At 37.1% G+C, this 27,364-nt stretch overlaps 1 protein-coding gene across 1 annotated transcript in view; it reads left to right on the forward strand.

Moving 5' to 3' along the window:
* The window catches only part of DENND4C (DENN/MADD domain containing 4C), a gene marked incomplete at its 3' end in the record, with an annotated part of 45,884 nt that extends 19,090 nt beyond the window's left edge, over positions 1-26,794 (forward strand). The window contains 20 exon segments of the mRNA XM_010141455.1: positions 606-824; positions 1,761-1,906; positions 3,060-3,095; positions 3,333-3,463; positions 4,349-4,481; positions 4,936-5,142; positions 5,820-5,948; positions 6,703-6,847; positions 7,177-7,323; positions 9,504-9,629; positions 10,424-10,564; positions 11,847-12,970; positions 14,486-14,666; positions 16,234-16,343; positions 19,194-19,369; positions 20,430-20,612; positions 22,096-22,285; positions 23,173-23,418; positions 24,715-24,832; positions 26,583-26,794. Coding sequence (XP_010139757.1) covers positions 606-824; positions 1,761-1,906; positions 3,060-3,095; positions 3,333-3,463; positions 4,349-4,481; positions 4,936-5,142; positions 5,820-5,948; positions 6,703-6,847; positions 7,177-7,323; positions 9,504-9,629; positions 10,424-10,564; positions 11,847-12,970; positions 14,486-14,666; positions 16,234-16,343; positions 19,194-19,369; positions 20,430-20,612; positions 22,096-22,285; positions 23,173-23,418; positions 24,715-24,832; positions 26,583-26,794 — 4,100 coding nt within the window.
* Positions 26,795-27,364: the final 570 nt, after the last annotated feature.

Below are 27,364 nucleotides of genomic sequence, written 5' to 3' on the forward strand. Positions count from 1 at the left end.
ATAGATAGTTCTTCTATTTTGGAAATATTATAATAGAGATGTTATGCTTATTTAAATATTTATATATTTAAATATTTATATTGCAATAATTGATATTTTTGTTACAATACAAAGCATGGAACTATAATTTTCAGCAGTACCTGCTACTGTGTTTTTAAGAGTGCAAGAGTTAACTCTGGATGCCATCTACTTGTTTCTACCCTTTAGTGCTCTGAAATGTCATAATTTTGATTAGGAAAATAGTTTTAGGCCCTTTCTTTCTCAATATTCAGAACAGGTAAAACACGGTGCTTTGTGTTTGTGTTGATCCATTACTGGAAGACTACATTCAGTTGGGTATGTGGAAGCATTAACTCAGCTGAGATCCTCTTCTTTGTTACTTGTCCCAGAGGGCTGCATGAGTTAGAAAAACACATTACCAGTCTTGAGGTAACCTGCCTTTTACATAGGTCAGATCAACTGAAAAATAATCACATCAATTCTACTGTTCATCACTTCCGAATATGGGCAGGTAGAAAAAAGGAAACAGTTACAAAAGTTGCAAAAGTTACCTGTTTGAATGCACTGAGTTTTAATATAGGATTGTATATGTTGTTCGTTGCTAGTTCACAGGAAAACTCAAGAAGGCTCTGCAGTGGAGATGACTCCTATTGAGGCAGATTTCTCCTGGCAGAAGAAGATGATGGAACTCGAGATGGAAATACAGGAAGCTTTTCTCCGTTTCATGGCATCTATTTTAAAGGGTTACAGAACATTCCTCAAGCCAATCACACAGGCACCTTCAAATAAAGCCACTGCTGCTGAATCCTTGTTTGATCATCAAGGTGAGGGTGAGGCAAACCAGCTGCTGATATCACTGGCAGTGGTACAACTTTAGGGTTGAGGAGCTGCTCCTACTTTAAAGGGTCAAAGTTCCCTTTGTTTATAGGATTCTTGGCAATATTTAAAATTGCAATTGTGTAGAGTTAAACTATTCAAAGTTGATTAGAACATGAATATAAGCACATAGAATTGCCATTTTGCATTAGCTCTGGTTTTAGAAAAGCTGTAGCATCATGTTCTCCCTGCATGGCGTATTCTGCAATGGCAGGTCTTGGGAAAGAAAGAGGATTTCTCAATTTGTAAAGAGCAAAAATGCCAGAAGCCCAGCCCAGTAATGAAGAACAAATTAATGTACTTAATATAAATGGAGAACAGGGAAGAGATCAGAAACACAACAAAACAGTAGTCACCAAAGATCATCTTATTTTCCTCATTTTATCACTGTAACTTTTCATATCTGTTCATGAGTTGAATGCTAGATAAAATGATAGAGGTGTTTCATTTTGTATATGATACTGGTGTTTTGGGGTGGCTTTGTTCTGTGTTGTTCAATTTAAAAAATTTTTTTTAATTACTAGAAAAGAGATTTGAGGAAAGATTTTTATTTGCATGTTTGGGAAGTCTTAAATATTTTCAGGCCCATCATCTCTTAGGATACATGAATTTTGTGTTGTTAGATATCCTGTTAGATACTTATGCTTTTGTACGAGATCATAATCTTGTTTATCTTGCACAAAAAAGTCGACACAGTGGACAAATCGCATGGGGCAGATTGTATTCTTAACTATGGAGAAAACAAATTATTATTAAAAAACCCTGTTACTTCAAAGCTGATACTTTATGTATTAGCACTTTAAATATTTTATGTTTGCACTTTGTGTTAATTTCTTATGGAACTCGTAACTGGTTTTTAGCTGTGTGTTTGTTTTTGTAACCAGGATTTTTAAAAAGCAGAGACCGTGCCTATACAAAGTTCTACACGCATCTCACCAAAACGCAGATATTCAGCCGCTTTATTGAAGAGTGCAGTTTTGTGAGTGACAAGGATACTGGCTTGGCATTTTTTGATGACTGCATAGAGAAGGTGAAAAATGTGTAGCAATGCTATTAAATTACATGCTTCTGTTCCTTTTGTGCTATTGTCCTGGTTTTTAGTTGTAAAAGTAGATAGCCTCTGCAGGAAGTGTTTTGAGGGATTGGGATTCTTCATGGTTATTGCTCTGTCATTCCTCATCGTCTTGCATGGTCATAATTTTCTGTATTGAAAGGAAGCTTCCATTAAGCTGTGCAGGATGTCAAGCTACAAGATAATGGGGAAAATACCGGTAGTGGACACTTTAGCACAATCCCATCAATGTCTTCCCTTTAAATGTTAAATCACTCTCCCTTTAACGTGGAATGATCTACCAGTGGTCATCTACGTTGTCACTCTTTTTAAGTTTAAAGTTAAACTACAGAAACATGCCTGGTGCCCCATTTGTTGTCAAAACTGATTTATGTACATAAGAAAACTCCTTTCGTTGCCTGTATTTTGTATGAGAAAGATTGCTGTCACCCATTCTTGTTTTTTGAAATAAAATCTTCTCAGCATGATTCTGGTCTAGTTGGGCTATTAAGTTTATAGCTTTATCTGTGAAATGCCAAGTTCACAATATAAAAATTAGGAGGTACAGAATTACATATACTTTTTAAGGTGTGTATATATCTCTCTTTCTGGACAGAACCTTCGTTTTCATACCAAGTTCTTATAGAAAGAGTCTTTGATTCAATATTGGTTCCAATCAAGTTAACACTTGTAAACATACCACAAAATATGTGTTTAAGGGTTTCTTTGCCTTTATTTTTCTTTCTGCTGAGTATGGGGCATGCATCTAGAGTATTCTTGGTTTAATATTGTTAATAATTTTATATTATTGCAGGTTGTTAATGTCTTGAATACTTATATTAAAAACATCTGCCAAACAGCAGTTTCTTTCAATTAAACTATATGAAAGCACTTTGATAGATAGATTTAGGATTTTGTATTTAGTAGATAATGTCAACAGATTGAAAGCATGCTGCGTTTTCTTACTTTCAGCAAATGGAGTATTTGAAAAAGAGATTAATTGCTTCTACAATAATACACAAATTTAGAGTTTCTTATTTAATATTTCTGTAAATGACGTGGCTTTAATAGAATTACTCAAGATTTTTTTGAGTTGAGAAGAAACTCTGTTTCTCTTTTTCTCTTTTCCCAGCTCTTTCCGGATAAAGGAACAGAAAAAGGAGAGAAGGTACTTTGTCCTTTATAATGTTTAAGGATGTCTGATCATTAAATAAAAAATGAAAAGACGGGGCTGTGGAATTGATATTTAAATAGTTAGAACAAATTTATTTTACTGTATATATTATGTATTTAATCATATACAGAATATATTACACATATTTTTACATATACTAACATAATTAATGTTAAAGACATTTTATCCCAAAGCCAAGCTCCATACTTGGAGTGCAAACTCTGTTTACAGGTTGATGCAGATTCTGTTGAAGATGCACGGTTGATTGAACTTGATGAGTCACAAAAAAGTGAACACACAGTGTTCATAATGCCACCAGAACCTCCCACTGATGAAGGACAGGACCGAGTGCCAAAATACAGGTACAAGTTAAACAGCTGCATGTAGTGAAACTAGAATACTTATGAGTTTAAGCAGGGCAAATGTTTGGTCTTGGAGCAAGACTTGCTTTAATATAATGTTTAGAAGAATCTTTAAGAAATATACAAACTGCCCAGGTTCTGGTAAGTTTCTGAAGCTCTAGAAGTCACTGTTTTGTGTGTGTGTGTGTGTGTGTGTTAGAGGGCATGTGGATTTTGGTTTTAATTTTTCCGTAACTTCTTGCCAACTTTGTAGTAATACTTTTCTACATCTATTCAGTGTCTGTCTTCCTGCCCCAGCCACGTATGTGTATTTTGTAGCAACTGCAGTGCACTTTGTTTCACAGTGGGGATGACAAGGGTTGGGTAATGGATCTGCCCAGTAATGTTTATCTGCAGCTGATGAACCAAATGAGCAAAACACCCGCTCCACTTTTAAGACTCCTTTCATTCAGTGTTTTTCTACCCTGTGCAGAAAGTGTGGAGTTTCAGACACTCTGGGTATGATATTTTCTTTCTTCTTGTCTCTCTTGGAGGTCATGAAGGTTCTGTTTCCAGCTGTGGTCCTTGCTAAGCATCATCTGTGCTTCCCTGACCTTCATGATATGGATGGCAATTTGGTTCTTGTTTCCGTGGCCTGTTGAGATTGAATATCCAAGGCACCTTCCTATGATGTCTTTGTGAATAAGACTAAAAGAATCTTGCTATCTTCCTTCCTTCCGTTTTTTTTTTTTTTTCTTTTTCCCTTGGTTCTTTATTCTCCTGTTTGTCAGTTTTTTGCACTCAGTTGTCTTTGTATGGCTTTCCTGCTGTGAACAGATATGTAAAAACCTTTTCTTTTCTGTTTTTGTTTGTTCGTTTATTTCGGTTTTTTTATCATCTATCTAGCTATAAAAACTTCCCACGACTAGATTTCAAGCTCTTTGACAGGCCACAGGAGCTCAAGCTCTCCTTCAGCAGACACCCAGCTGGAAGCAGCATTTCAAATAGTCCAGCACTCATGGCAAAGAGGACAAAACAGGTCAGATGAGTCTTACTGTAATCAGTGTGAACATTGAAAGATATGAAGTATTTTGGCAAAACTGCCACTACCTGTTTATTCTTTAAGTTAATGGTGTTTAGAGGTTAGGTCTTTGTAACTATTGTGAATCAACACTTGTGAGAGAAAGAAACAGAAGCCAAGAGATAAACAAATTAGCTTCAGAGATGACAGTTATTGTCAAACCCATTTTTAAGCTTTAGACTGTAATATAAAACAATAGGAAATAAAAATAAGTGCTTGAATGGGGAAGAAAAAAAGCATTAATTCTGATGCTAGTTTTTGCTTGCTGAGAGTCTTAGTAAGAGAGTGGTAAGCTGAATGTTTGTCCATTATTATTAAATGCTTGCTTTTAAGAAGCCAGTGTGTGAGTTAGTAATGGCTTCTAGACTCAGGATGTTACATCTTTTGTCTTTTTTTGTTTGTTTTGTTTCAGGAGATAAAAACAGCCCATAAATTAGCCAGGAAGTATTATGTAAGCCCCCCACAGTGGGCTAAATGTCTCTTCAGTCATAGTTACAGCCTGTGGTTTATTTGTCTGCCAGCCTATGTCAGAATTGCACATCCCAAGGTGAAAGCACTGCAGCAGGCATACGATGTTCTTATTAAAATGAGGAAAACTGATGTGGAACCACTGGATGAGGCAAGTGCAAATAAAAAAACATTACCATAAACATGGAATAGAAGGCAAGGTGCAAATAAAGTGTGTTTCACCACCAGCACCAGGTTAAGCGTACTTACACTTTGACCCATTTTAAAGCCACCTTGAAAAGATCTCAAAGAAAGATTTCTCAGTAACTAGGTCAGCTGGACATTAATTTCCTTTTTCATCACCCACCCTAGTTGTCAAGTACTCCAACTTAGTGTTGCTAGTCTTCTCCCAGACTTCTTCAAGAAGGAAGTTCATGAATATCCCTAATTTTTAAAATGTACTTTGAATTAATGCGTTGCAGACTTACTGGACTGAAGGCATAATGGTTTGTGTGCAGCATACCATTCTTTCAGTAGTATTCACTGCAACATAGCAGCAAGGTACCCTGCTTTTTGCATGGGCTTTTTCTTCCCTTTTGTTTCACAAACAGAAGAGCCAAGTGGAAAAAAATCCAGCATTCTCAACGATGTGACTGGTGATGTTATTTCAGCTCATGAGATTTCCTCTTTAATTTTTCTCCCTCTTCTGACTGTTGAGTGAATGTACTGAGTAGCTGGTCTCCCATGACTTTCCCTTTTGCATGTGTAAAAGTTGGAAATCAGAGAAGAGCTTAGCTGTTTCAAAATCCTTGTCATCAGTCCATTTATGCATTTCTGTTATCTTGTCAGGTCTGCTACAGAGTTGTAATGCAGCTCTGTGGACTGTGGGGTCAGCCTGTTCAGGCTGTGAGAGTGCTCTTTGAAATGAAAAATGCTGGAATACAGCCCAATGCCATCACCTATGGTTATTACAATAAGGTAAGAGAAGTCTTGACAAGGGACATGGGACAAAGCCTGTCTTACTTTTGTCATTCCCCTTGTCCTGTAGCTTGTTTTGAAGATTGTTCACTTCGATTTGCTGATTCTGTTGGGCAAGCAGTCATTTTGGATGTAGTTAGGTTCACTGGATCTACACTGTATGGTTTTATACTGTTAAGTTTACCTTCCTGTGCTATTCTGGCTAACCAAAAAGTCTGTTGAAATACACATTTAGAGTGTTTCCATTTCCAAGTTTTGGAACTCTATCGTGCTTCCATGCCAAAACCATCTGTTCCTAGGTGTATCCTTTAGGGTGGCAGGATCCAAGATGCATGAAGGCTGGAATTAGGCTAGCTGAAGTAGCCTCCCCCCCTTCCCTTGCTTCCAAATTCCTGTAATATGCTGATTGAACTTGTAAAACTATGCGAAATAATAGGAAAAGAAGTGCCACTATGGATGTTTTTTGCTATCAAAGTATATAAATAAGAGCAAAGCCCATTTTATTTTCCTAAAGAAAATCTGATCCGTTGTTCATTGTTACTCAGCTATATCCACCAGTATCCAGAGCTGTGGGATAAAAGCGAACAGCCCATAAAATGGAACAGCTTGCAAAAACACCAGTCACAAAAGTCCTTCTTCACATAGTTGACAGGAAATCCCTTTTTTGAATGTGGAAAGAAAAGCTTTTTGCTGTACAGTGTTTCTTAGTGTAACTTTCTTTTTTTTTTTGTTGTTGTGATATGTTGTTCTATAGGCGGTTTTAGAGTCTCCTTGGCCTAATAGTAACCGCAGTGGCATATTCCTGTGGACAAAGGTACGAAATGTAGTTCGCGGCACAGCACAGTTTAGGCAGTGCTTAAAGAAATCAACGCAGACCCCACGAGTACCTGTGATATCAGGTAATAAGTTAGTTGAAATGGATTTATTTCTGCTGACAAAGAGCATGACATGCTTTCTGAGGGATTGTGACTAACACTGGCTTTTACAACTGGAAAATCCTTCCTGAAGTGTATACAAATTGATAATTGCCAACTTGATGTTAGAAATAATCTCAGAATGTCTTTCTCACACTGAGGAATTAATGTCTAAATTCTGTTGCTAGAATTTCATATTCTTACTTTATATGTGCAAGGGAAAGTATTTACTGTTGTCTGAAGAGCTTAGATTTGCTTAAAAACCTGGAAAGTTAAATAGTGTCTTACTAACCAGCTCTTGTTCATGTCTTTAGCTCTGCGGAGTACCACGGGTGGAAGTGATGGGGACATGGTGAGCCATGGTAGCGTGGATAGTTCTAATGATGCTAACAGTGGGGAGCACACTCTCTTCGTCAGTGACTTAGTCAGGCCTGATTCCATTGATAATCACTCTAGCACAGGTACTAGATTCTGCTGGGTTTCAGGGTTTCACTACTAACGATCCCCTAAAAGGCTACATTTTCTAGTCCCCTGTTGATTTCCCTTCCACAGCCACCACCTTCCCCTCTTGAGGCTGTAGAAAATGAAGAGTGCAGTGAAACTGTGTAAAGAAAAAGAAATCACGATTGTTGAATATTACACCTTTACCACAGATCATGCTGCTGCTTTAGTTTCGAGTGAACTTTAGCAGAAGTACTGTTACAATAAAATAAATGTCTTGTTGCGGTCTTATGAACCTTGCTTTTTGTACTAATCTTCAGAAAAGGTATGAAGCCTCTGACATATGCATATGTTCAAATTTTGCATATTGTCATTTATTCATAGACATGATAGTTTGTGTGAGTAAACCTTTCTCTGCATTAAAGGAAAGGAGTGACAGCTGCCGAGGTGATTAGAAGCTAACACTTTATAATGTTGCTCCTTGATGGTAATCCTGAAATGTCTAATTAACATTCCTGTAATTAGTATGATTTGTTTGGTTATATTAAACTATGCTTTTAAAGGCCGTATTTGAGCTTCTTAATAGTAGTGGCTAAACTTGGAAATGAATATAGCAATTATCAGTTGTCATCCAGTCTTTATGAGACACCCTGGGAATGGAAAGACAGCTGATAAGCTGGAGAAAAAACTCTGCCTTAAATGTGGTGTGTGCTCCTTTCAAACTGAAGTAAAAGGAGTGCACAGGAAGTTAATCACTTAAAATTCATGGTTCTTCATATCTGCTTTAGTACTGATTACATCCCCCCTGTGCACAGTCTCAACTAAACTTCCTTTCTGTGTGTACTTCAAAACTTAATGTACAAACAGTTCTTGAGCACTTATGTTTTTAATATCTTGAGCCCTTCTGTAAAGAGAACTTTGAGTCTGATTCCTGTGCTTCATCTGATATGCCTGCCTAGATAACTGAACTTCCATTCTCTCTGCTCTTTGCTCTGCTTTTTGCTCTTTGCTATCTCTTGGGTGCCGCATTTGTCCTTGGCTATCATGGTGTGGGGTGCAGACTTATGTGGTGTGAAGCCTTGGATGCACGTGTGCACTATTTCTACCCTTGAATGTTACTTCTGCAGGTAATTCACCCATTTATTGATAGGGTGTTTTCACTTCTGTGCAAAGCAGGGATACTAACAGTATTGAAATGATGTTAGAGAGAAAATAAGGACTGAAGAATGACAGATTTTACTTTTCTATGGAAAAGGTTTTTAATACAATAGCCAAATGTAGTAATCGATGACTGCTCAAACTTTAAATTTAATTCTTTTTCACACTGGCTCTGTGTTGGTAAAATAAACAGCAGATAAGCTGTAGATAAGTTCTGTCTGTCATTCAAGTTTTATGGAGCTCCCTTGTACCTTTCACACTGAGTAACTTACTTACACCTTGATCTTTTAAATACTGTCATGTATTCTAATAGGTACTCTAAGCCATATAAATAATCCTGTTTAACATCTTGCTATGAGATATGTCCCATGTAGTATTTTTGTATTTTTGCATATGCAGCACCACTTCAGGTAAAAGTTTGTCTTTCCCGACTGTTTCCTGTGGCAGACTTTTTGAACTACTGTAAACTATATATATATATTTTTTTTTTGTTAAGAACAATTTATAGCTGTCCATTACTTGGTATCATGGAGGAACAGATTTTCTTTATTTTAAATGTTTAGATTTCTATGTTTATTACATATTATACTTTGCACTGTAGCACAAAGATGTAGCAGTGTTTATGGTACAGTTCTTTTCAGGGATGCATTCATTGTTAGAAGCTTACTTAGTTACTGTTGCACTTGTCTAAATTTCTTTTAGATGTGTTTGAAAATTTAGCTTGCCCAGCAATTAAATATTTCATGCTAATGAGAGGAAAAGGAATGAAAGGAAATACAGTGTATTAAAAATAGTTAGTCACTATAATGTTCCTGGGGGAATAACTTGTATTTAATATAATAACTAGAAAAGTAAATTTGGATTGTCACTATCACCAAGTAGATCTGTGGAGAGATTAGGCATTTTGTTGATCTTACTATGAACTTCTATGGTGGAACAAAATGTAAACCAAACTCATTTCAGTTCTTTAGTTTTCATATTGAAAAACAAATTTAGGAAAGAAAAACAAGTCTGAGGCATGTGTTTGTATTCCTTCAAACAGGTGGTCAGTCAGACCAGGGCTATGGATCAAAGGATGAGCTTTTAAGAGATGATGGGGATAGTTTTCATGCAATTGAAACAGAAGCAGAGAATGATACTTCTTCTAAACCTGAAGATCTATTAGGAGGTTAAGTATGCATGTTTACATTGATGAAGGCTTTTTGTAATAAATCTGCTTCATGCATTAGACTACCACAAATACTTAATGTATTGAATTTATAATGTTGTCAAGGTATGACTGTACGAAATCCGGTGGACTACTTCGGTGCCCTAGATAATAGCTGTGGAATACATAGAGGTAGAAATAGCCTTTTATTAGACTAATTTAATAGAGGTGGAGAAATTGGACAAGTGCTGGGATGCAAAATATTTTGAATTCTGTACCTCTCATTTGTATATTTGAAAATTTGACCATTTTTTTTGCTGTATCAGTTGATGTAATAAAAGACGCTACTCTGTCCTACAAACTCTTGTCTGCTGTAGCAGATATATTCATCTCATGTCTTCTATCCATATTCTGCCCTTTTTTCTGTATTTTGTCTTTTTCATTACTGAATCTATTTCAGATCTGTGTTACTAGATCCTTAATGCGATCCTTAGTGTGAGTTAGAGCTTCTGTAGCTGTCATTATGCAGAGCTATTTGCCTAAAGATCTTAGAACTACCGTTCTTGCTATACTTTGGTTAGTTGAAAAAATAATAAGGGAGGAAATTGACATATCCTCTAACCTTGTGAACACTCTCATAATCTGTCTACTGTCATCTGCCTGAGTATTAGTTCCAGGAAATGCTTAGTACCTAGTAGGACTGATCCTTTAGGTTGTAATTACATAACAAAATAGTGTGAATTTATGTTTTACATAACAGTGCAAATGAAATTATTTACTTAAATTAACTAAAGTTCATGTTCTTTTTCTTGTAGAGGTTTGTACTGAGAAATCTGATGAAAAGCGACAGCTGAATATAGAAACTCATAGTCCAACAGATCCACCTCCTTGGGGTAACAGTATTGTGAAAGTTCCGTCTGGCATTTTTGATAGCAGTGGAAGGAAAAACAGTGGTGGTGAGTCCCTGGGTGAAACAGAGCTTGCTAAGGTCCTGATTTCATTGTATTACAGTATTTTGCAATCTTTTTCATGCTATGAAAAGAAACAAAGCTTCTATTTGAGGTGCAGATATCTCGCACAAAATTCGCTTTCCACCATTATCCTTTGCAACTTAGGAGGAACCTGTGGTTTCTAAGGTTGAAAAATCACTGTTGAGTAGATTGAAAACAAGATTTTCCCTGTCCCGCACTGAAAGTGTTTCAGTAATGTACTAGAAAACCAAGAGGATTAGGGTCTCTTCTTTTGATTTTGTCACCTAAATCTCACAGACCTTTGACAAGTCTCTTTATTCCTGTGGCTGGAATTGCCAGTGTATAATGTGGAAACAATGGATGTTGTATTTGTGCTAGAGAAAATTTATTTACATATCTGACATTTAATGATGAGGAAGACTTACAGACATCTAAAAGCAAAATTTTGGAGCTCATTTTTTTTCTAACTTTGTGCCTTTTTTGCCTTCGTCAATGTTGTCCAGCTTCAGTGTAGCTTGAGAACAAAGAACTGAGTCTCAGGCAAGAAGTTGCGCAGAATCTTCCTGGCAGTTATGAGAGCTGATGACTAGTCAGGAAGTAGCATTGATGTGAGGCTCAAATATCCTCCAGCAGAGGCTCTGGTACATCAGGTCCTCTGTTGGTATCCTGATATACTAGAATTCCCATGCTTATGGAGGTTTTCACCTAGCAATAGGTTTCTAGGCAATAAATATTCCCAATTCCCATGAGGAAGCAGGAATATTTCTAAGATTAGTTTATATCTTCCACATGCTAAATTTAATTACCTTTTTCTAAACATGGCTGCGTCATAAATGAGGTAATGCTTCCGTGTTGTGCAAACACACACTATAGATTTTTTTTTTTTTTCAGAACCAGAATGAGCTATGGAGTTTGATGTATAGGTCTGTGAGTACAACTCTGGAAAAAAAACATGGAGTCATCTTTATTTACAATTGTACTTTAGTTCATGGGTGTAGTATGTACTCTGCTGGATGTTGCCACAGGGAAAGGAGGTCGAAGCCATTTGAATTCAAGGAGACAAAAGAGTAGATGACTTTTGATTTGCAGTGTGCCATGTAGCCAGTAAAATAACTTAATACTAGTGTAACTTTTTAATGGATAACTTGAAATTGTGGTGCTCTCAGTCTTCTCACCAGTAAGGACATAATGAGATTTCACATTATTTCAGGAAATATTTTTTTTTTTTGTGGCTATGGATACCATATTAATGCCTTTTCTCTTTCAGAAACCGTTTCTAGCCCACTGTTCATAACTCAGGATTCAACTGAAGATGTAGTCTTTGGTGATGTTGCCCCTAATAAAACAAGTGAAAAAGGACAGAAGAGGCAGAAACTGTTTTCAGAGAGAAGCTGCAGTTTCAGCAGTGAAAGCAAAGCAGGGATGTTGCTGAAAAAAGGCACCTTGGACTTGCATTCTAAAGAAATAGCGATAATGATGGGCGCAGACGCCAAGATCCTAACAGCCGCTTTATCTGGAGCCAAAACTTCAACCTGTCATATAAATAAATCCCAGCAGGTTTCTGGCATAAGTGGCACCTGGAGTTGTGTGACCGAGAGTGATTGGGAATTGGAACATAGGTCTTCATCAGTGCTGGAAGAATCTGGGGAAGGGCAGGAGCATCTTGAGAGTGCAAGAGATGAAAACACGACCACAGTGGAAGACATGAACCTTGAACAATCAGCTAAGTCAAAAACCCAGAAACTAGAATTCAAAGATGCAACTACTAAAAGGAATAGTTTTTATGGAGTGGCTAAGCCTTTTGAAAGAGAAGATGTTGAAGTGGGCTTGGACCCTTTATCTTTGCTAGCTACTGACAGCACACAACCAAAGCATCCAGAATCTGAAGAAAAGCTGATGTCACCAGTTGCTGCACGTAATTTAGCAGATGAAATAGAGAGCTATATGAATCTGAAGAACCCATTGGGCAGTAAGTTTCCCAGCATGGAACTGCACAAGACAGAGAGGGAATCAGAAGCCTCTGGGTCACTTGGTCACTCCCAAGAAAGGAGGTCAAGCCTGCCTTTGGATCCTGTCCTGCCTTCCCCCAAGTCTTTTGAAAATCGGAGAAGTCCTTCCGTCTCCAGATCCAAAACATTCACTGGACGACCAAAGCAACAAACCCATCCACGAGTTCAAAAGGAGCGTTCTTCATCTTTGACAGGACTGAGTCGTTCTTCTCCACATGGCTCATTAGGATCTGTTGTAACAACTTTGTCCAATCTGAAGTTAGACAATATCCTGTCTGGACCAAAAATGGATGTTCTGAAGTCAGGCATGAAGCAGGCTGCCAATGTGGCCAGTAAGATGTGGGGAGTTGTAACTTCAGCATATAGTTACTCAGATGATGAGGCAAGTGTTTTTCAATATGAAAAATTTTGGGAGACAAAGTTAGAGGGGTAACTTCTGTGTCCAGAAGATTGGTTCACGAGATAGTGGTTTTTAATAAGTATTGATTTTTATTATCTGGTGAAAATTTAATGTATAGTGGGGTTTTACTCTGTCATTAAAAAACTACTTTTCAGACAAAAGAAAATTAAATGGTCTTGAGACAGTAAACTTAAATTTTGAATTTTTGTTCTCAACATTCCTCCCCTTTTATTTAGTTATCTATATATCTTTTTATTTATATTTAAAGGAAGTGCACCAAGAAACCCTAGTAAGAACAAAATTATATCATCTTAAATGATATCATACTGCCTGTCTGATTTTTAAAAATTAAGAAAAGATTGTGAAAACAATACACAAGCCTAAGAAGTCAGGCTGGTGAGGATTAAAGTTGAAAGTAGTAAAGGGCAGCCTGAGATCTAGTAAATTAACTTGTCAGGAATTTGGAAAGTATATGTTACATTTCTTGTAGGAGCTCACTTGATTAACAGAGTCTTTTTCAGAGTAGAAAAATTTAGAGTATATAGTGACAAAAATGAAAGAAGATGGAGGGATGAATATTGTAACTTCCTTCTTTCAATGCATATCTTGTTATTGTGCCTCCAAACATAGTTTTCTCTCTTAGAAAGCCCTCTGCTTGATCCAGTTAAGCTGTCAATCTGGTGTTTGGCTTTAAGGATCTTTTGAGGCTGTTAAGATAGTTTGTTTCCATTTTAAATTTCTTCCTCCTTTCCTCAACTTCCATAAAAAATGGGAAAGGGGAAGATAGCTGTCTCCCTTTATTCCTATGTGAAACAAATTTAACCAATGCTACTAATAGGACCCTTTCTATTAAGTTAAATTATTTTTTTTAACCAGATTTTGACAATGAAAATTCACTGGTTTGCTTTCTTTCCTGATTTTTTTTTTTAAGTGACCTAGATTTTCCTGTGTGCCTTTCCATTATTCTGACCTACTCTGCAGAATTTAGCTTAATGGCACATCATAATCCCCTTAACATGACTTTTTAAAATTTTCTTCAAGGACCTTTCCTTTTTTATTTCTGCAACTTCCCTTTTTTAATATCCTAATTATCATACTTTGTGGCATCCCGTGTCTTAGTGACTCTGTTACTGTTGCATCATTCCAGCTGGTATGTTTCATTCTGAAAATAGGACTTTAACTTGGGCCTTTTTTTCTGATAATCCCTTCATTTTGTGTAATTTCTGCAAAATCACAATTTCTGCATCATTTTTCCTGTTTCTTCTGTAATGAAGTTTGTATCCCTGACGCTTTGTCACTCAGTTTGATACTCAGCTAAGTATTTTCGCTGCTAAAGCCTTTCTTTTTTCCAGTATCATTTTGGTTTGTCCAATGTCTGCTCTCTTTGATGTTGCATAGACTTACCTTACATCCAATAAATTTTTCCATCAGGATTTCATCTTAATCTGCTGCTGTATTTATTTACTTAAAAATACTAATTTTCTTCTTGTATTAAAGGAAGAAAGCAGTCGGCCAGACTTTAATTTTCCTGCTGGTTTTGAAGAAGATATTTTAGGAGATAATCTGTCATCAAGAACTGGCGTCCCAGGGCTAATTACGAATGATCTTGCACAAAGCACTACTAGTCTTGGCAGTAGTAGTAGCAGTGGAGATGCAGGCAGACAGCATGGCAATGCAGGTGAGATTTTTTGTGTGTTTGTTTCACCCTCATAACTTGGGGGTTAATAAGAATAAAATGAACAGGGAAAAGTATTGTATGTGAAATAATTGAATAACAGTGGAAGCTATGGTAATCTGAAATTATTTCAAGCTATTAAGGTAATTACAAGCAAATCTGATCTTCCATTCTATACTACTCTCTTGCAGTAACAAATAGCTCATGCCTCTCTCTGTTGAATGTATAAAAAGTTGATACAAATTACAGGTATTGATCAAAATACTTTTTCTCTGTGTGTCATAGGAAGATTCCTAACTGCTTATTGCCAAGAACAACTCCTCATACATGTAAAGTCATACTACCCTGAAAGTTCTTGAAATACTTTATGCAGAAGAGCAGAGCAGTGTTCAAGAGCTGCAGAGCTGTGTAACTAACGGAGGCAGATCATTTGAGGGGGGGAAAAAAAGCCAAACAAACAAGCAAACAAAAACCCCACAGACCCAAGCCCACAAAAACCCGAAAGTAACACACACCAAAAACGCATCAGCTTCACTGTAGAATAGAAGGTTATAAGATGCATGCTTGATTTGAAGTTGTGAAGCTAAGTAATTGATAAATACGTGCCTATTGATAAATTGTCACGTGTGTGTCTCCCCCCAAGTGCTAAAACTGAATGAAGTAAATACAATCATTTTCAGTTCAGGTTTGATTCAATTAGATTTGATTCTTATTTTCAGAAAAATAAGTGTTGCTGAACCAGCTGGGGGTTTGGTTTATCTCTCGTTGCAGTACTTTAATGGTGTGAATAGTAAAGTCATTTGCATCCAAAGAGGACATCAAGCAGAGGAGACATAAGCTGGCCCTGTCTAGCAAAATCTTGATGAAATATCTTCTAGTTCCAGTTAGTCAGGAAGTTATAAGACCTAAATGTCAAGAGCAGCAGCCATCAATAGGATGTGTAAATTTTTTTAACAGTTTGACTAGGCTTGTCAGAGGAAGCAATGCTGATCATTTTGCTTCCTAAAACTGATTCTGACCATTTCCTTCTGGTAAATATGTTCCAACTCCTTTTCCCCTTCTCCTGGGCAAAGCTCATAACCGTAAAACCCAGACTTACAAAAAAAAGTTTATTTGTTTTACTGCAATTCTAGACAGGGAAAACTTAAGTACAGTAAGAGCATATTTGGTATCATATGTCTCGCCTGGTTCTACCATTCTGTTTGCTATTTACATATGGATATATCATTCAAGAAATCTTGAACAACTTTTTAGAGTATATATATTGAGCAACCTTACTGCTTTTTGCCATTCTTTATTCTTTCCTTGTATTTTGAGATTTTGTTCACTGGTGTTTTTTTCTTTTACCAGTCTGTGATATATTGTGTCAGACAAAAGTAACTTTGAAATGTTAGTCACAAAAATTATGTTTATCCTTATTGTCATTATAATATCAGTGAAGACAGAGAGCTACACATATCCTTGGAGATCTTCTGGAACAATTTTCTGTCTTGGTCAAAATTATTTTCTTTGGGAATGAATGAATTGCTCTTTCCTTGAATACAAGACCCAAATGGCTCTTTCTGTACAGGTGAAGTTTCATTCCCAAGAAGTACAAAAGTTCTAGACTCTGAGAAGTCAGAGCACAGCTCTTCACATAATACTAGTTTATCCAGCATTTTCCAGAACTATGCAATGGAGGTAAGATTAATAAACTCGTAGATGAAAGCAATAAGTATACAATATTACTGCATACATTAATTACCTGTTTAGTTGTTTTGTGGTTGGATATTTCAAAGCAATTTTTTTCCATGTTTTTGCTGCAAAAAGGCTTGATACTTTTAGCACAGAATGTGACAGTAGCTATGAAAAAGAGAAGTGTGTTAAATGCTTTTATGTGAGTCTCATATATAGAGAGAAAAGACAGTTAATGGAGGGATCAAAACTTGAAGTGAGACAGCAAATAGAGAGGAAACGATTTTTTTTTCCTTACAAGATGTTTTTTTCTCCTGTTTCAAACATTATGTGTTGTTACCAAATAATTGAGGTGGTATGACCACAGCCATCAGCTAAGACCTCATCTGGGCACTTGCTTACTCTACCCTCTTCAGAACGGGGGAGAGAATCAGAAGGGCAGAAGCAAGAAAAAGAACTTGAAGGTCGAGATAAAGACAGTTTAATAAAAGACTTGGGGAAAAAACAAAAAACAAAACCAGGAAAGAGACAACAAAAAATAAGTGATTCAAAGGCAATCAGTCAGCGCTGTGACACTACAGCTACCTTGGAAAAACTCCTCCACACTCCCCCCAGTTTTATTGTTGAGTGTGATGTTATATAGTAACCCTTTGATCAGCTGAGATCCTGTGAGCTGCCCTGGCTCTGTCCCCTCCCAATCTCTTGTTCACCCTTGGTCTCCTGACTGGATTGGAGACCAAATGAGAAAGAAAAGGCCATGACAGTGTGTAAGGCACCGTTCAGCAATAGCTAAAACATGGGTGTGTAATCATCATGGAGTTGGTCACCAGTCTAAAACACGGCACTGTAAAGATTGCTATGAAGAAAATTAACTCTGTGCCAGCCAAACTCAGTACAATAATGATCTAATATTCCTCTCTGTTTCAGTTACCACTTGTAGGTGCTTTCAGACATAAGATATGTAGACAATGGCCACTGCATTTGCCTTGGTCGCTTTTCTTTCAACTCTAGTGTTATTTTTGTAGGTTCCATGTAATTTTCTTCTGTGTTCGATCTTCTGAAGATCTTGTTAAACTTCTGCACTGCATTATATAAAGGCCATAGCAAAGTAAAAGGAAAATGTTGCTGTTGGGTAAACATCTAAAATATATTAGATGTAAAATATATTATAGGCTGTATTTGAGGTTGGTTTTTTGGCTTTGTTTCCTGTGAGAGTGAAACAAATAAGAGCCTGAAAAATAAGGTTTCTAGGCTGTACTTCAGCTCGTGTACGGTTATTTTTTACCATCTTTTCTCCAATTCTCAATGCATTTTAGAGATGGGAGTTTGATTAGGTAAGAAAACAACTTTCTCCTTTTTCCACTCATGTTGGCTTTGTGTGGCAAGATTTTGGTAGTGGGTGTGCTACAGGGGTCGCTTCTGTGAGCACATGCCGGAAGCTCCTTCCGTGTCTGATAGAGCCTATTCCAGCCAGCTCCAAGCCAGACCTGCCACTGGCCAAAGCTGAGCCAGTCAGCAATGGTGGTCGAGTGTCTGCAGTAATGTGTTTAAGAGGAGGGAAGAAAAGTCTTCTGTGCAACAGCAGCTGGGGGAGAGGAGTGAGAATAAGTGAGAGATGCAACTCTGCAGACACCAAGGTCAGTTAAGAAGGAAGGAGAGGAGATGCTCCAGGCACTGCAGCAGAGATTCCCTGGCAGCCCACGCTGAAGACCATGGTGAAGTAGATTGTCTCTCTGCATCCCATGGAGCAGATATCCATGTGGAGGAACCCACACTGGACAGGTGAATATGCCCAAAGGAAGCTGTGACCCCATGGAGAGGAGCCCAAACTGGAGCAGGTTTTCTGGCAGGATGTGTGACTCTGTGGGGGACCCACACTTGTCCAGTCTGTTCCTGAAGCACTGCACCCCATGGGAAGGACCCATGCTGGAGAAATTCATGGAGAAGTTCTCACCCACAGATGAGAAGTTCATGGAGGACAGTCTCCTGTGAATGGAACCTGACACTGAAGCAGGGCAGGAGAGTGAGGAGGAAGGAGCAGCAGAGACAACATGCGATGAACTGACTGCAACGCCCATGCACACATCTCTGTATGCCACTTAGGGGGATGAGGCAGAGAAACTGGGAGTGAAGCTGAGCCCAGGAAGAAGGGTGGTGTGAGGCAAAAGTGTTTTAAGATTTGGTTTTATTTCTCATTATCCTACTTGAATTTGATTGGAAATAATTTAATTCTTTTTTCTCCGATTCAAGTCTGTTTTGCCCATGACAGTAATTACTGAGAGATCACTCTGTCCTTATTTTGACCCATGAGCCTTTCATTTTATTTTTCTCCCCGTCTGGCTGAGGTGGAGACATGATAGAGCAGCTTGGTGGGCACCTGGTATCCACACAAGGTCAACCGACCAGTCCACTGTATAGGTTTCTTTTGTGTTTGGTTGGTTGTGATGTTGGGTTTGGTTGTGATTTGGTTTGGGTTTTGTGCTGGTTTGGGGTTTTTTTGTTTGTTTGTTTGTTTGGGTTTTTTTGAGGAGGAGACATGCATTTATTTATACAACTCCAATCAAATCGTGTACACTGAGGGCTTCACAGGAGTGAGCATTTGCGAATGCTAAATTAGTAACATTTCAGGGTAATGCTTCTTCCAGGTCTCAAAATACCTAGTAAAAATAAATTATTAGTATTTGCATTTTATAGATAAAAGTTAGGTAAAGAAGAAAACTCTGAGTATGGTGAGTAAGTAGTGATGAACTCATGCCTCCCAGCCGGCATTCTGATACCTGTTAAACTCCTGTGGATGCTAAGCTTATAAAAGAACCCTGGAACAAAACTGATAATATTCATTCTTTGCTGTTCTAGGTATTGATGTCAAGCTGCTCTCAGTGTAGAGCTTGTGATGCTTTGGTTTATGATGAAGAAATTATGGCTGGATGGACAGCAGATGATTCAAACTTGAACACTACCTGTCCTTTCTGTAAAAATACTTTCCTACCATTACTTAATGTTGAATTTAAAGACCTGCGTGGTTCGGCAAGGTTAGTAGCGTTTATAGATACTCTCTTTCTGTCTTTGCATTTGTACATCATTATATTTTTTCACAAAAGGATCTTAGTTATACCTCCCAGTACGTTTGTCTAGAGGTTTCCAAGAATGTCACTGCCTGTTTGACGGTCATGATTGTACTGCAGGAAATTGTAAGTCATGTAAAGTATTGAGTTTTGTTGTAAAACAGCCAAAAAGCAAAGAATTGATTGCCTTCTTACCACTTTCCGTATTTTCTTTGCAAGCATAACCGTAAAGAGGGTGTTAGGCTGTTTCCATTTTGTTTAGCTTTTAAAACAAAGCTAATGAATCATGAACTTTTTAAAAGTGTAGGAAGCAGTTTTTAAAATGTCAGCAAAGCGTGTCTCCCAAGTTAAATTTAGTAACGCCTTTTAGTTACAGATGCTCCAGCTTTTTGTTTCTCCAGTAGTTCTTCAATTTAAGCTTCTCCACTTACTATTTTTACCTCTTAATTGCACTGTGAAGGCTGGAACTTATTTTAAGGTAATTTAAAATGGATTCTCACCATAGTGATTATTGCTGTGAAACAGAACTTCCATTAGTATTCTCCAGTGCTGAAAGTGAACATCTGTAGAGTGTGTACTTACAAAACCTTGGCCAAACAAGACATGTTCCTGTTATCTTGTGCCTGTAATGGTGTATGGTCTTCTAGTCTGTAATGTCACATGACAATACCAACCACTTTCAGTGATGTGTCAGCTATTGATATACTGTTGCTGATTGTGAACTGTGACAAACGAAGGTTACTTGTGATGACTTATGTCCAGCATTGGACTTCTTATTTTGCAGATCAAATCTCTGAATGTGTTCATTTACTCTGCCTATATAAGTGACAGTGGAAAGAGTAGGACGAAGTTTGTGTCACATTGTCAAGATTTTTAATGTTGTGTTTCCTTATTTTCACTACTTCTTGAAAGTAAATAACTTTCAAAATAGAAAGAAAATGCTAGAAAATAAAAACTTCTAAAGTGACGTTATGCTTACATCTTAACCTTTGTATTTCTCTGCCTTCCCATTCATGTTGTAACTTAGCTTTTTCCTGAAACAAAGTACATCAGGAGATAGTTTACAGAGTGGTACCCTTCCATTAGCCACGGACCCGGTGGAGCAGAAACTGTTGTCCAGTCCAGCTGTTGCTGACTTGATCAGTTTTTCAGATCACCCACAGTCCAGTCACACCATAGCTGAAGAAACTAGCACTGCAGCTGAGCAGAGGTAGGTAAAACAGGGTTGTCAGTTCTGTCCAAAATGTAACAACACTTGCAGTATTTTTCCTCTGCTTCTGAGGTGGTTTGGTTTATATACCAAATATGGTGTAAAAGGACAGTTGTAACTTGACAGCGTCTCATTCTTTTTTACATGTTTTAAGTGTGCTTTTACCTTTTCGAAGTAAGCTGGTTCCACTAAATGAGTGGCATTTAGAGTTACAAATAGAAACCTTCAGGTCCATCCACTGATGAGATGTAGGTAAAAATTATACTCAGTATTGTAAGAACACATTCACATTTTAGAGACACAGAAACTTAAGGATTTCGTCTCCATTCCTTATGTTTAGAATTTCACAAGAGAGACACTGCATTAGAGGGAGAAATAAGTCCTTTTGCTGGAGCATTATTTTTTGAGAGAAGTCTCTTGGAGCAGTCAGCACATGCTCAGTACAAATAATACTGATGTAAAACTGAAACTCAGAAAAACAATACCACTTTTGAAACAGTTGAGGAAAGGAGCATTAAGAAGAAGGTATCGTGTTGAAAAAGGGAAGAACTGAAATAGTTTTGCTGTGAACTGTGACCTTTTTGCTGTGATTTGTTCACATTTTGTTGTAACAGGGTTTTTTAAATCATTCTAGCTTGGAATTCTTGAGTATCAGTGCCTGTAAGCTAATGAACTAAAGACTGTGTCAGACTATTAAAACTTAAATCGATGTGATCATAGTTATAATACATTAAAAATGAAAGGTGGTATTGTTTATGTTAGTATCTTAACTTTGAAGTCATATATTTTTAACTAAATTAAAACTTAGGAGTGAAGGTCACCTCTGAATTCATCTCTTCCCTGTTTATGCAGATTATTTGGAAGCTAATGCTCTCTGTTTCACCTGATGTTTTTTTCTTCTGTATTGTAGTTGAATTGTTTTTATCTTTTTTCAGTTATAAGGGGCACAAGACGAATATTCCCAAATCTGCAAGCGGCTTGATTGTATGGGTTAGATTTGACAAGCTTGTAATAGGAGTTTGCTTTAATTGTCTTGTTGAATGAGTTTTACGGTAGTTTTTTCAGTAATATTTTTGCATCTGCCTATGACATTTAGAGAAAGTAAACATAAAGGGAAGAGGAAGTAAAAATGAGCATAGTCAGAACAAGATAACCTTTGTGTGTTGACAAAACTCTACATTGCTGTTTTTTTTAAAGCCGCAATGTACCAGAGCAGTGGTACTTATACAGAACTGCAATGCTTTCCAATTCCTGTCTTACGTTATACCTAGCTGCTTTTCTGGTGGGATGGTTATCCTGCTCTGAGAGGCATTTTGTTTTGTTTTTGCTAAACAGTGGAGCTAACTGGGCAAATATGGTTCCTTATTAATAGAGCAACTTGATTTGGGATACTTACTTGGCAGCCTTTCTCTGCTTCCTTCCTATTGCCGTAGGAGTGCTGAATAGTTTCATACTAGCGTGTTCTCTTCTAAAATCCAAACAGTGGTGTGGCAGAAGAACAGAGTAAAGATCTCAGAACCGTGAAGACATCTGCCAATAATCCACCAAAAAGGGGAGTGTCCTTGACTCGGAGCCACAGTGTTGGAGGTCCACTGCAAAACATTGATCTTTCCCAGAGACCATCTCACGGCATTTCAACAGTTAGTCTTCCAAATAGTTTGCAAGAAGTTGTGGTGAGTCTAGAAGCTGCACATTCAGTTGACAGCAAAATAGTGAATGTAATGAACTTAGAATGGATAATGTTCTACTACTACCATTCTTGTCCATTTGGGGAATGGGAATGGCTAAGCATATTTTCATATTGTTACGACAAAAAAAATCTTGGTTCAGTTAATCTAAAATTGCTTTTTCAATACGTTGTACAAATAGTGCTGGTTCATTTTAAATGCTCTCTAGCAGAATGAAGCTAGTTTTTGTCTTTCTAAAACTGGTAATTTAAACATAAACCAACTTCTACATCAGATGAAACACAGTAGTGCAAACAGCACGCTTTTGCAAGAGTGAAGGTTTGTTCCTTTTCCACATGTTTACTTACAGTCCTTCTCTATATTCTGTTAGACTTACCTTCTCTCATCCACTCAACAGGTAAAAGGCATTATAGAGAGTACTGGATTGTTCTTGCATGTGAAACAAAGTGTTTCTCCTCTCTCCTGGTGTTTTTTATTGAAAAGAAGCTGTCTTAACATGTGAACTCATGATTCAGTTCAACAACCTATGTAATTACTGACCTTCTTCTGCATTCACCATCACCCTGGCTTAGTACCAGCTTAGACAGCTTGACACTGCACAATCAGTAACAAGTTATAACAAATTAGCATTTTCTCATTTTCACGTAATAGAGCGAGCCTAGGTGATTGTGCTTTAAAGTTACGAAACGCCTCGACAGTCAGAACTGCTGATGCTATTTAAAGTTATTTTGTGTTCAAGTAGTTCCAAAGGCTTCTTCTAAATATCGAAAGAAACCGTGCAAAGAGAGATCCTGAAGAGTATTTCTCAAAGAAAAATCCTTGATTTTGGAAAAAGCCCGAATTTTCTTTTGTGTGTGTGGTTTTGTTTGTAGGATCCTTTAGTAAAAAGACCTAATCCTCTTGCTGTATCTGTACCCTACTTGAGCCCTTTGGTACTGCGTAAGGAACTTGAATCACTCTTGGAAAATGAAGGAGAGCAAGTAATTCATACATCCAAATTCATCAATCAACACCCCATAATTTTCTGGAACCTAGTTTGGTACTTCCAACGGTTGGATCTACCTAGCAACTTACCTGGACTCATTCTAACATCTGAACACTGTAATGATGGAGTGCAGGTAGGTGGCTTCCTCGTACTAGGACTGCAGATATTAGGGTAAGCCAAATTTGAGACTTTGTTTCAAAAAAAAGTGGGTAAGTAATTTCTGAGTAGTTTGGACCTAGGTTCCTGGGTTTTGTAATACAAGTAGTGTTCCGCAAGGAATCATGTAGGATTATGAGTGAAAACAGCATTCAAATTCTAGTCAAGCTGAAATTAAAAATAATTAAACTCTTTTAAAAAGCCAGAGAGTAATACTCATTAACAAGAAGGCTTATATAGAGAGGAAAACAAGATATGTTTGCAGAGAACTCACAAACTGCCATACATTGTAATCCACATATGGTGGGTTATGAACTTCAGTAGATAAACCTTTCAAGTTATCTGTCAGTATTTTTTTGTTCTTTTCCACTAATGGCTTTTGCTATTCAAACTCCACTGAGTTTACTTACTATATGAATAGAAAAAAAGAGTATAGAATGGATGCTATCTTCTGAGTATTTTGCTCTTCCTGTTTTAAGGAGCAGGTATTTTTGTGAAACCTATATGCTTTGTGCATGGAAGTACTAAATTCAATATGTACTTTTATACAATACATTCAAAAAAGCAGTGTTTTCCTATCTACTTGTATGCACTTTAATTTAAAATTAATCTCCTCGATTAAAAAAAAGAAATTAAAAAATTTAAATACCGTACCTGAAAAAACCCAGTGCCTTTAGCAGGGAAAACCAAAAGATGGGACATAATACCATGTGATTGCTACTTTAAATTGACACAATAGTGGTAAACTTTTCTTGCACACTAGTTCTTACTGTATTAGTGATTTTAGAGGCACTTAATTTTAAAAAATAATTATGGAACTATTTTGAGTGCCATATGTTTCATATTTTTGTGCAAACACAGATTCTTTCTACATGCTGGGAAGACCAACACATAGATGCCAAATCTTAATCAGGTCAGAAAATGCTAAGGTATAGCACGAGAAGTAGTACCAACCAAGTAGCATGTTTGATGCACAAGAAATATTTTCAGATGCACACTCATAAATATTTTCTTCAGGTGTCTGTAGAAAACTGAATGGTCTTCATACATTAAGCTAAACTAGAAAAGGCAAATAAATGTTGCAGTACTTGTGACTTTGTTCTGGTTGAGTTCAGCTTCCCTTAGAAGACATCAAGTGTTCTGTTTGTTGGATTCAAGATAAATGAAGTAAACTTTTTTTTTGTTTGTTTGCAAAATGAGTAAAAGACCAGCTTTAAAAAGAATGACTGTACTGATGTTTTTAAAACTTTCCCCCTTTCGTCATGTGTTTTAGCTTCCTTTGACATCTCTTGCTCAAGATAGCAAGCTAGTATGCATCCATCTTCTGTGGGACAATATCAACCTCCACCAAGAGCCAGGAGAGCCCCTGTATCTGTCTTGGAGAAATCTCAGTAAGTAGAACAAGCGTTACAGAAAGTGGGGGGAGCAGAGATTATGTAGAGAAACAGTCGTTTTGTAGCATCTGAAGTGTACACAGCCCATCAATGTGGGAAGCTTTATTAGTGTTTGAAGCCTCTGTAATCCCTTAGGTACTCAACATAGTCTCAGGGTCAAATTATTTGTGAAAATATCCTACTGATCTGTGTGAAAAGGTATGTTACCTGTTCTTTATATGTCATCCACTTACAGACTCTAGATGCTCTAGATGTGGTCCTGAATGTTTTACTGCATTATCTGGTTATATCTGTATAGAAAAAAGACTATTACAGAAAAGTATCTTATGTTTCTATAACTGAATGAAAGGTCACAAGTCCCATTAATATGTACATTTGGCAAAAAGAATGATCCGAAAAAGCCTTTTTGTACTGTAACTTGATTTGGAAGAAGAAAAATCAAGCAGACAGGTTATGAGCAATTTGGGATTTCATTATTTTGCTTCTGAGCAGCAAAAACCCTTTGTTTACCTATCCTTCTCAGTCTGTGTTTCAACTTTTAAAAACTATGCTGAAAACTGAATAATGTGCTAATTGCGGTTCTAAGGAAGAAAGAAAGGTTTGTCGAAAAGTGTCCTAAAAATAAACACAGTCAAGAACACAGAATAAGATGTTGCTTCTACAAAAGCATGTTGATTTGAGCATAGTACATGAGAAGTGTCCCCAAAGCATTCAGACATGAATTAAGATGCATAAATATACATATTTATGTAAATAACAGAGCAAAAGGCCTGTTTTAAATGTGGAAGAAAAGTAATAGTACTGTGGGTAGGCTCTACAGCAGTGTCACAAAGTATTTGGAAAACAGACTACGTTTGTGAACCATTGTGTGTGTCAAATTTATGAAAACCTTAGACTGATGTGGTGGTGATTACTGGGTTTGGTCACGTACATTTAATTTACACGCCATATGCTTGCTGCTTAATCTGTAGCCTTATCTTTTTGCTGGTAAATGGACTTACTATTCCCTCACAAACCGCTGTTCTCCAGAGAATAATAGTTCAGTGTTATTCTGGAAGTGGCATTGTAGGCAATCAGCTTGATTGTATGGGTTAAATTTGACAAGCTTGTCAGGGGATTTTGCTTAAATGGTGGTTTTGGATGAGTTTAACACAATTTTATTGGCTATTTTGGCATGCAACTCATAAATTGGTTTTTTTTATAACATTTTTGTTTTGCGTATGACATGATGATAAATATCTTTGATAATTTTCTTTCCTGTTCGATGCAGCTGTGCATTATCTATTTCAATACACAGCCCAAAGGTACCCATGAATTGTAGGTCGTTGTAGGTAGCTTTTAAGAAGGGCTTTGTTAAGAAATGTTTCTCTGGTAAGAAAAGTGGGAGTGTTATCTTTTATTTCTTTCCTTTGTGTAAAAATAACCTTCTTGGAGTGAACTTGGTTTTTGAAACTTAGCTCAGATTTATTGCTCTACTTAACTAACTGTCACTGGGGACATCTGATGATGGATACTCTTCAGTCTCTTGTATTTCTTTGTCACGTGTGAGCACTTGCACGTGGATGCTTGATGCATCCTGTCACTTTCATGGTGGAGTAAAGACAAAACCTTTCCATTGTCACAGATTCCTGTAGATTGAGTAGAGGTTCCATTCATATACATTAAATTTTCTGAAATACCTTCTAGTTACTAAAGTGAAAAAAAAAATCTTTACTGTTTTAATCATCTATACTGTTGCGTTTCTCAGATTCTTCTGAAAAGAGAACCTCCACAGTGGCAGAAGATGAGCAGGCAGCAAGCACTTTGTTGGAGAGCATCAAACTAAGTATTCAGCACAATGATGTTGTTAAACCAATCAACCTCCTTCTACAGAAAGCTAAGCCAGATGTGAAACGACAGAGGTAAAGGGGTGTACTCTTCTTACTTTACCCCTCACTCAAAGTTAAACAAGATCAGAATGTATGCGCTTCATAATGATAATTCTGTAAGGACTTCTCAGGAATATTCAGTTTCATTTATGTCCACCAGACGCTCTGTATATTTGTTTATGCTTGTGTTTACAAAATGATGTTCAGTAGACAGATGCAAAATTCTTCCAGATCAGATTGATAAATGTAGTTCTTTAATCAAAATGGACATTTTACAAATTAATGGGAAAAATGCAGATATTGACTCTGCAGATTTTGGTGTTGCTCCAGATGTAGCAAACAGATAAGTACAATTGTGCAGCATCCTGTTGCAGTGTCTGAAATATTCTCCAAACTACCTAGTTACATCTGTTGAAATTTATCAAACTGGAGTTCTGGCTAAGAAAAATGAATACAGCAAGATCTACAGACACAGGGAGACATATAAATAACACTTTTATGGTACATTTTGCCATCTACACTACAATTCAAAGAAGGCTTTGTACAAAAGCACAGCCTCTGAAGTAAATTACAGCAGGAGTAAGATGTGTCTGAAGTCAATTATGCTACAAGTCATCTTTGTTTCTGTGGTTTCACAGAATTGTTTTGGTTGGAAGAGACC

Source organism: Buceros rhinoceros, unplaced genomic scaffold, assembly GCF_000710305.1.
Source record: "Buceros rhinoceros silvestris isolate BGI_N320 unplaced genomic scaffold, ASM71030v1 scaffold9408, whole genome shotgun sequence".
Classification (NCBI taxonomy): domain Eukaryota; kingdom Metazoa; phylum Chordata; class Aves; order Bucerotiformes; family Bucerotidae; genus Buceros; species Buceros rhinoceros.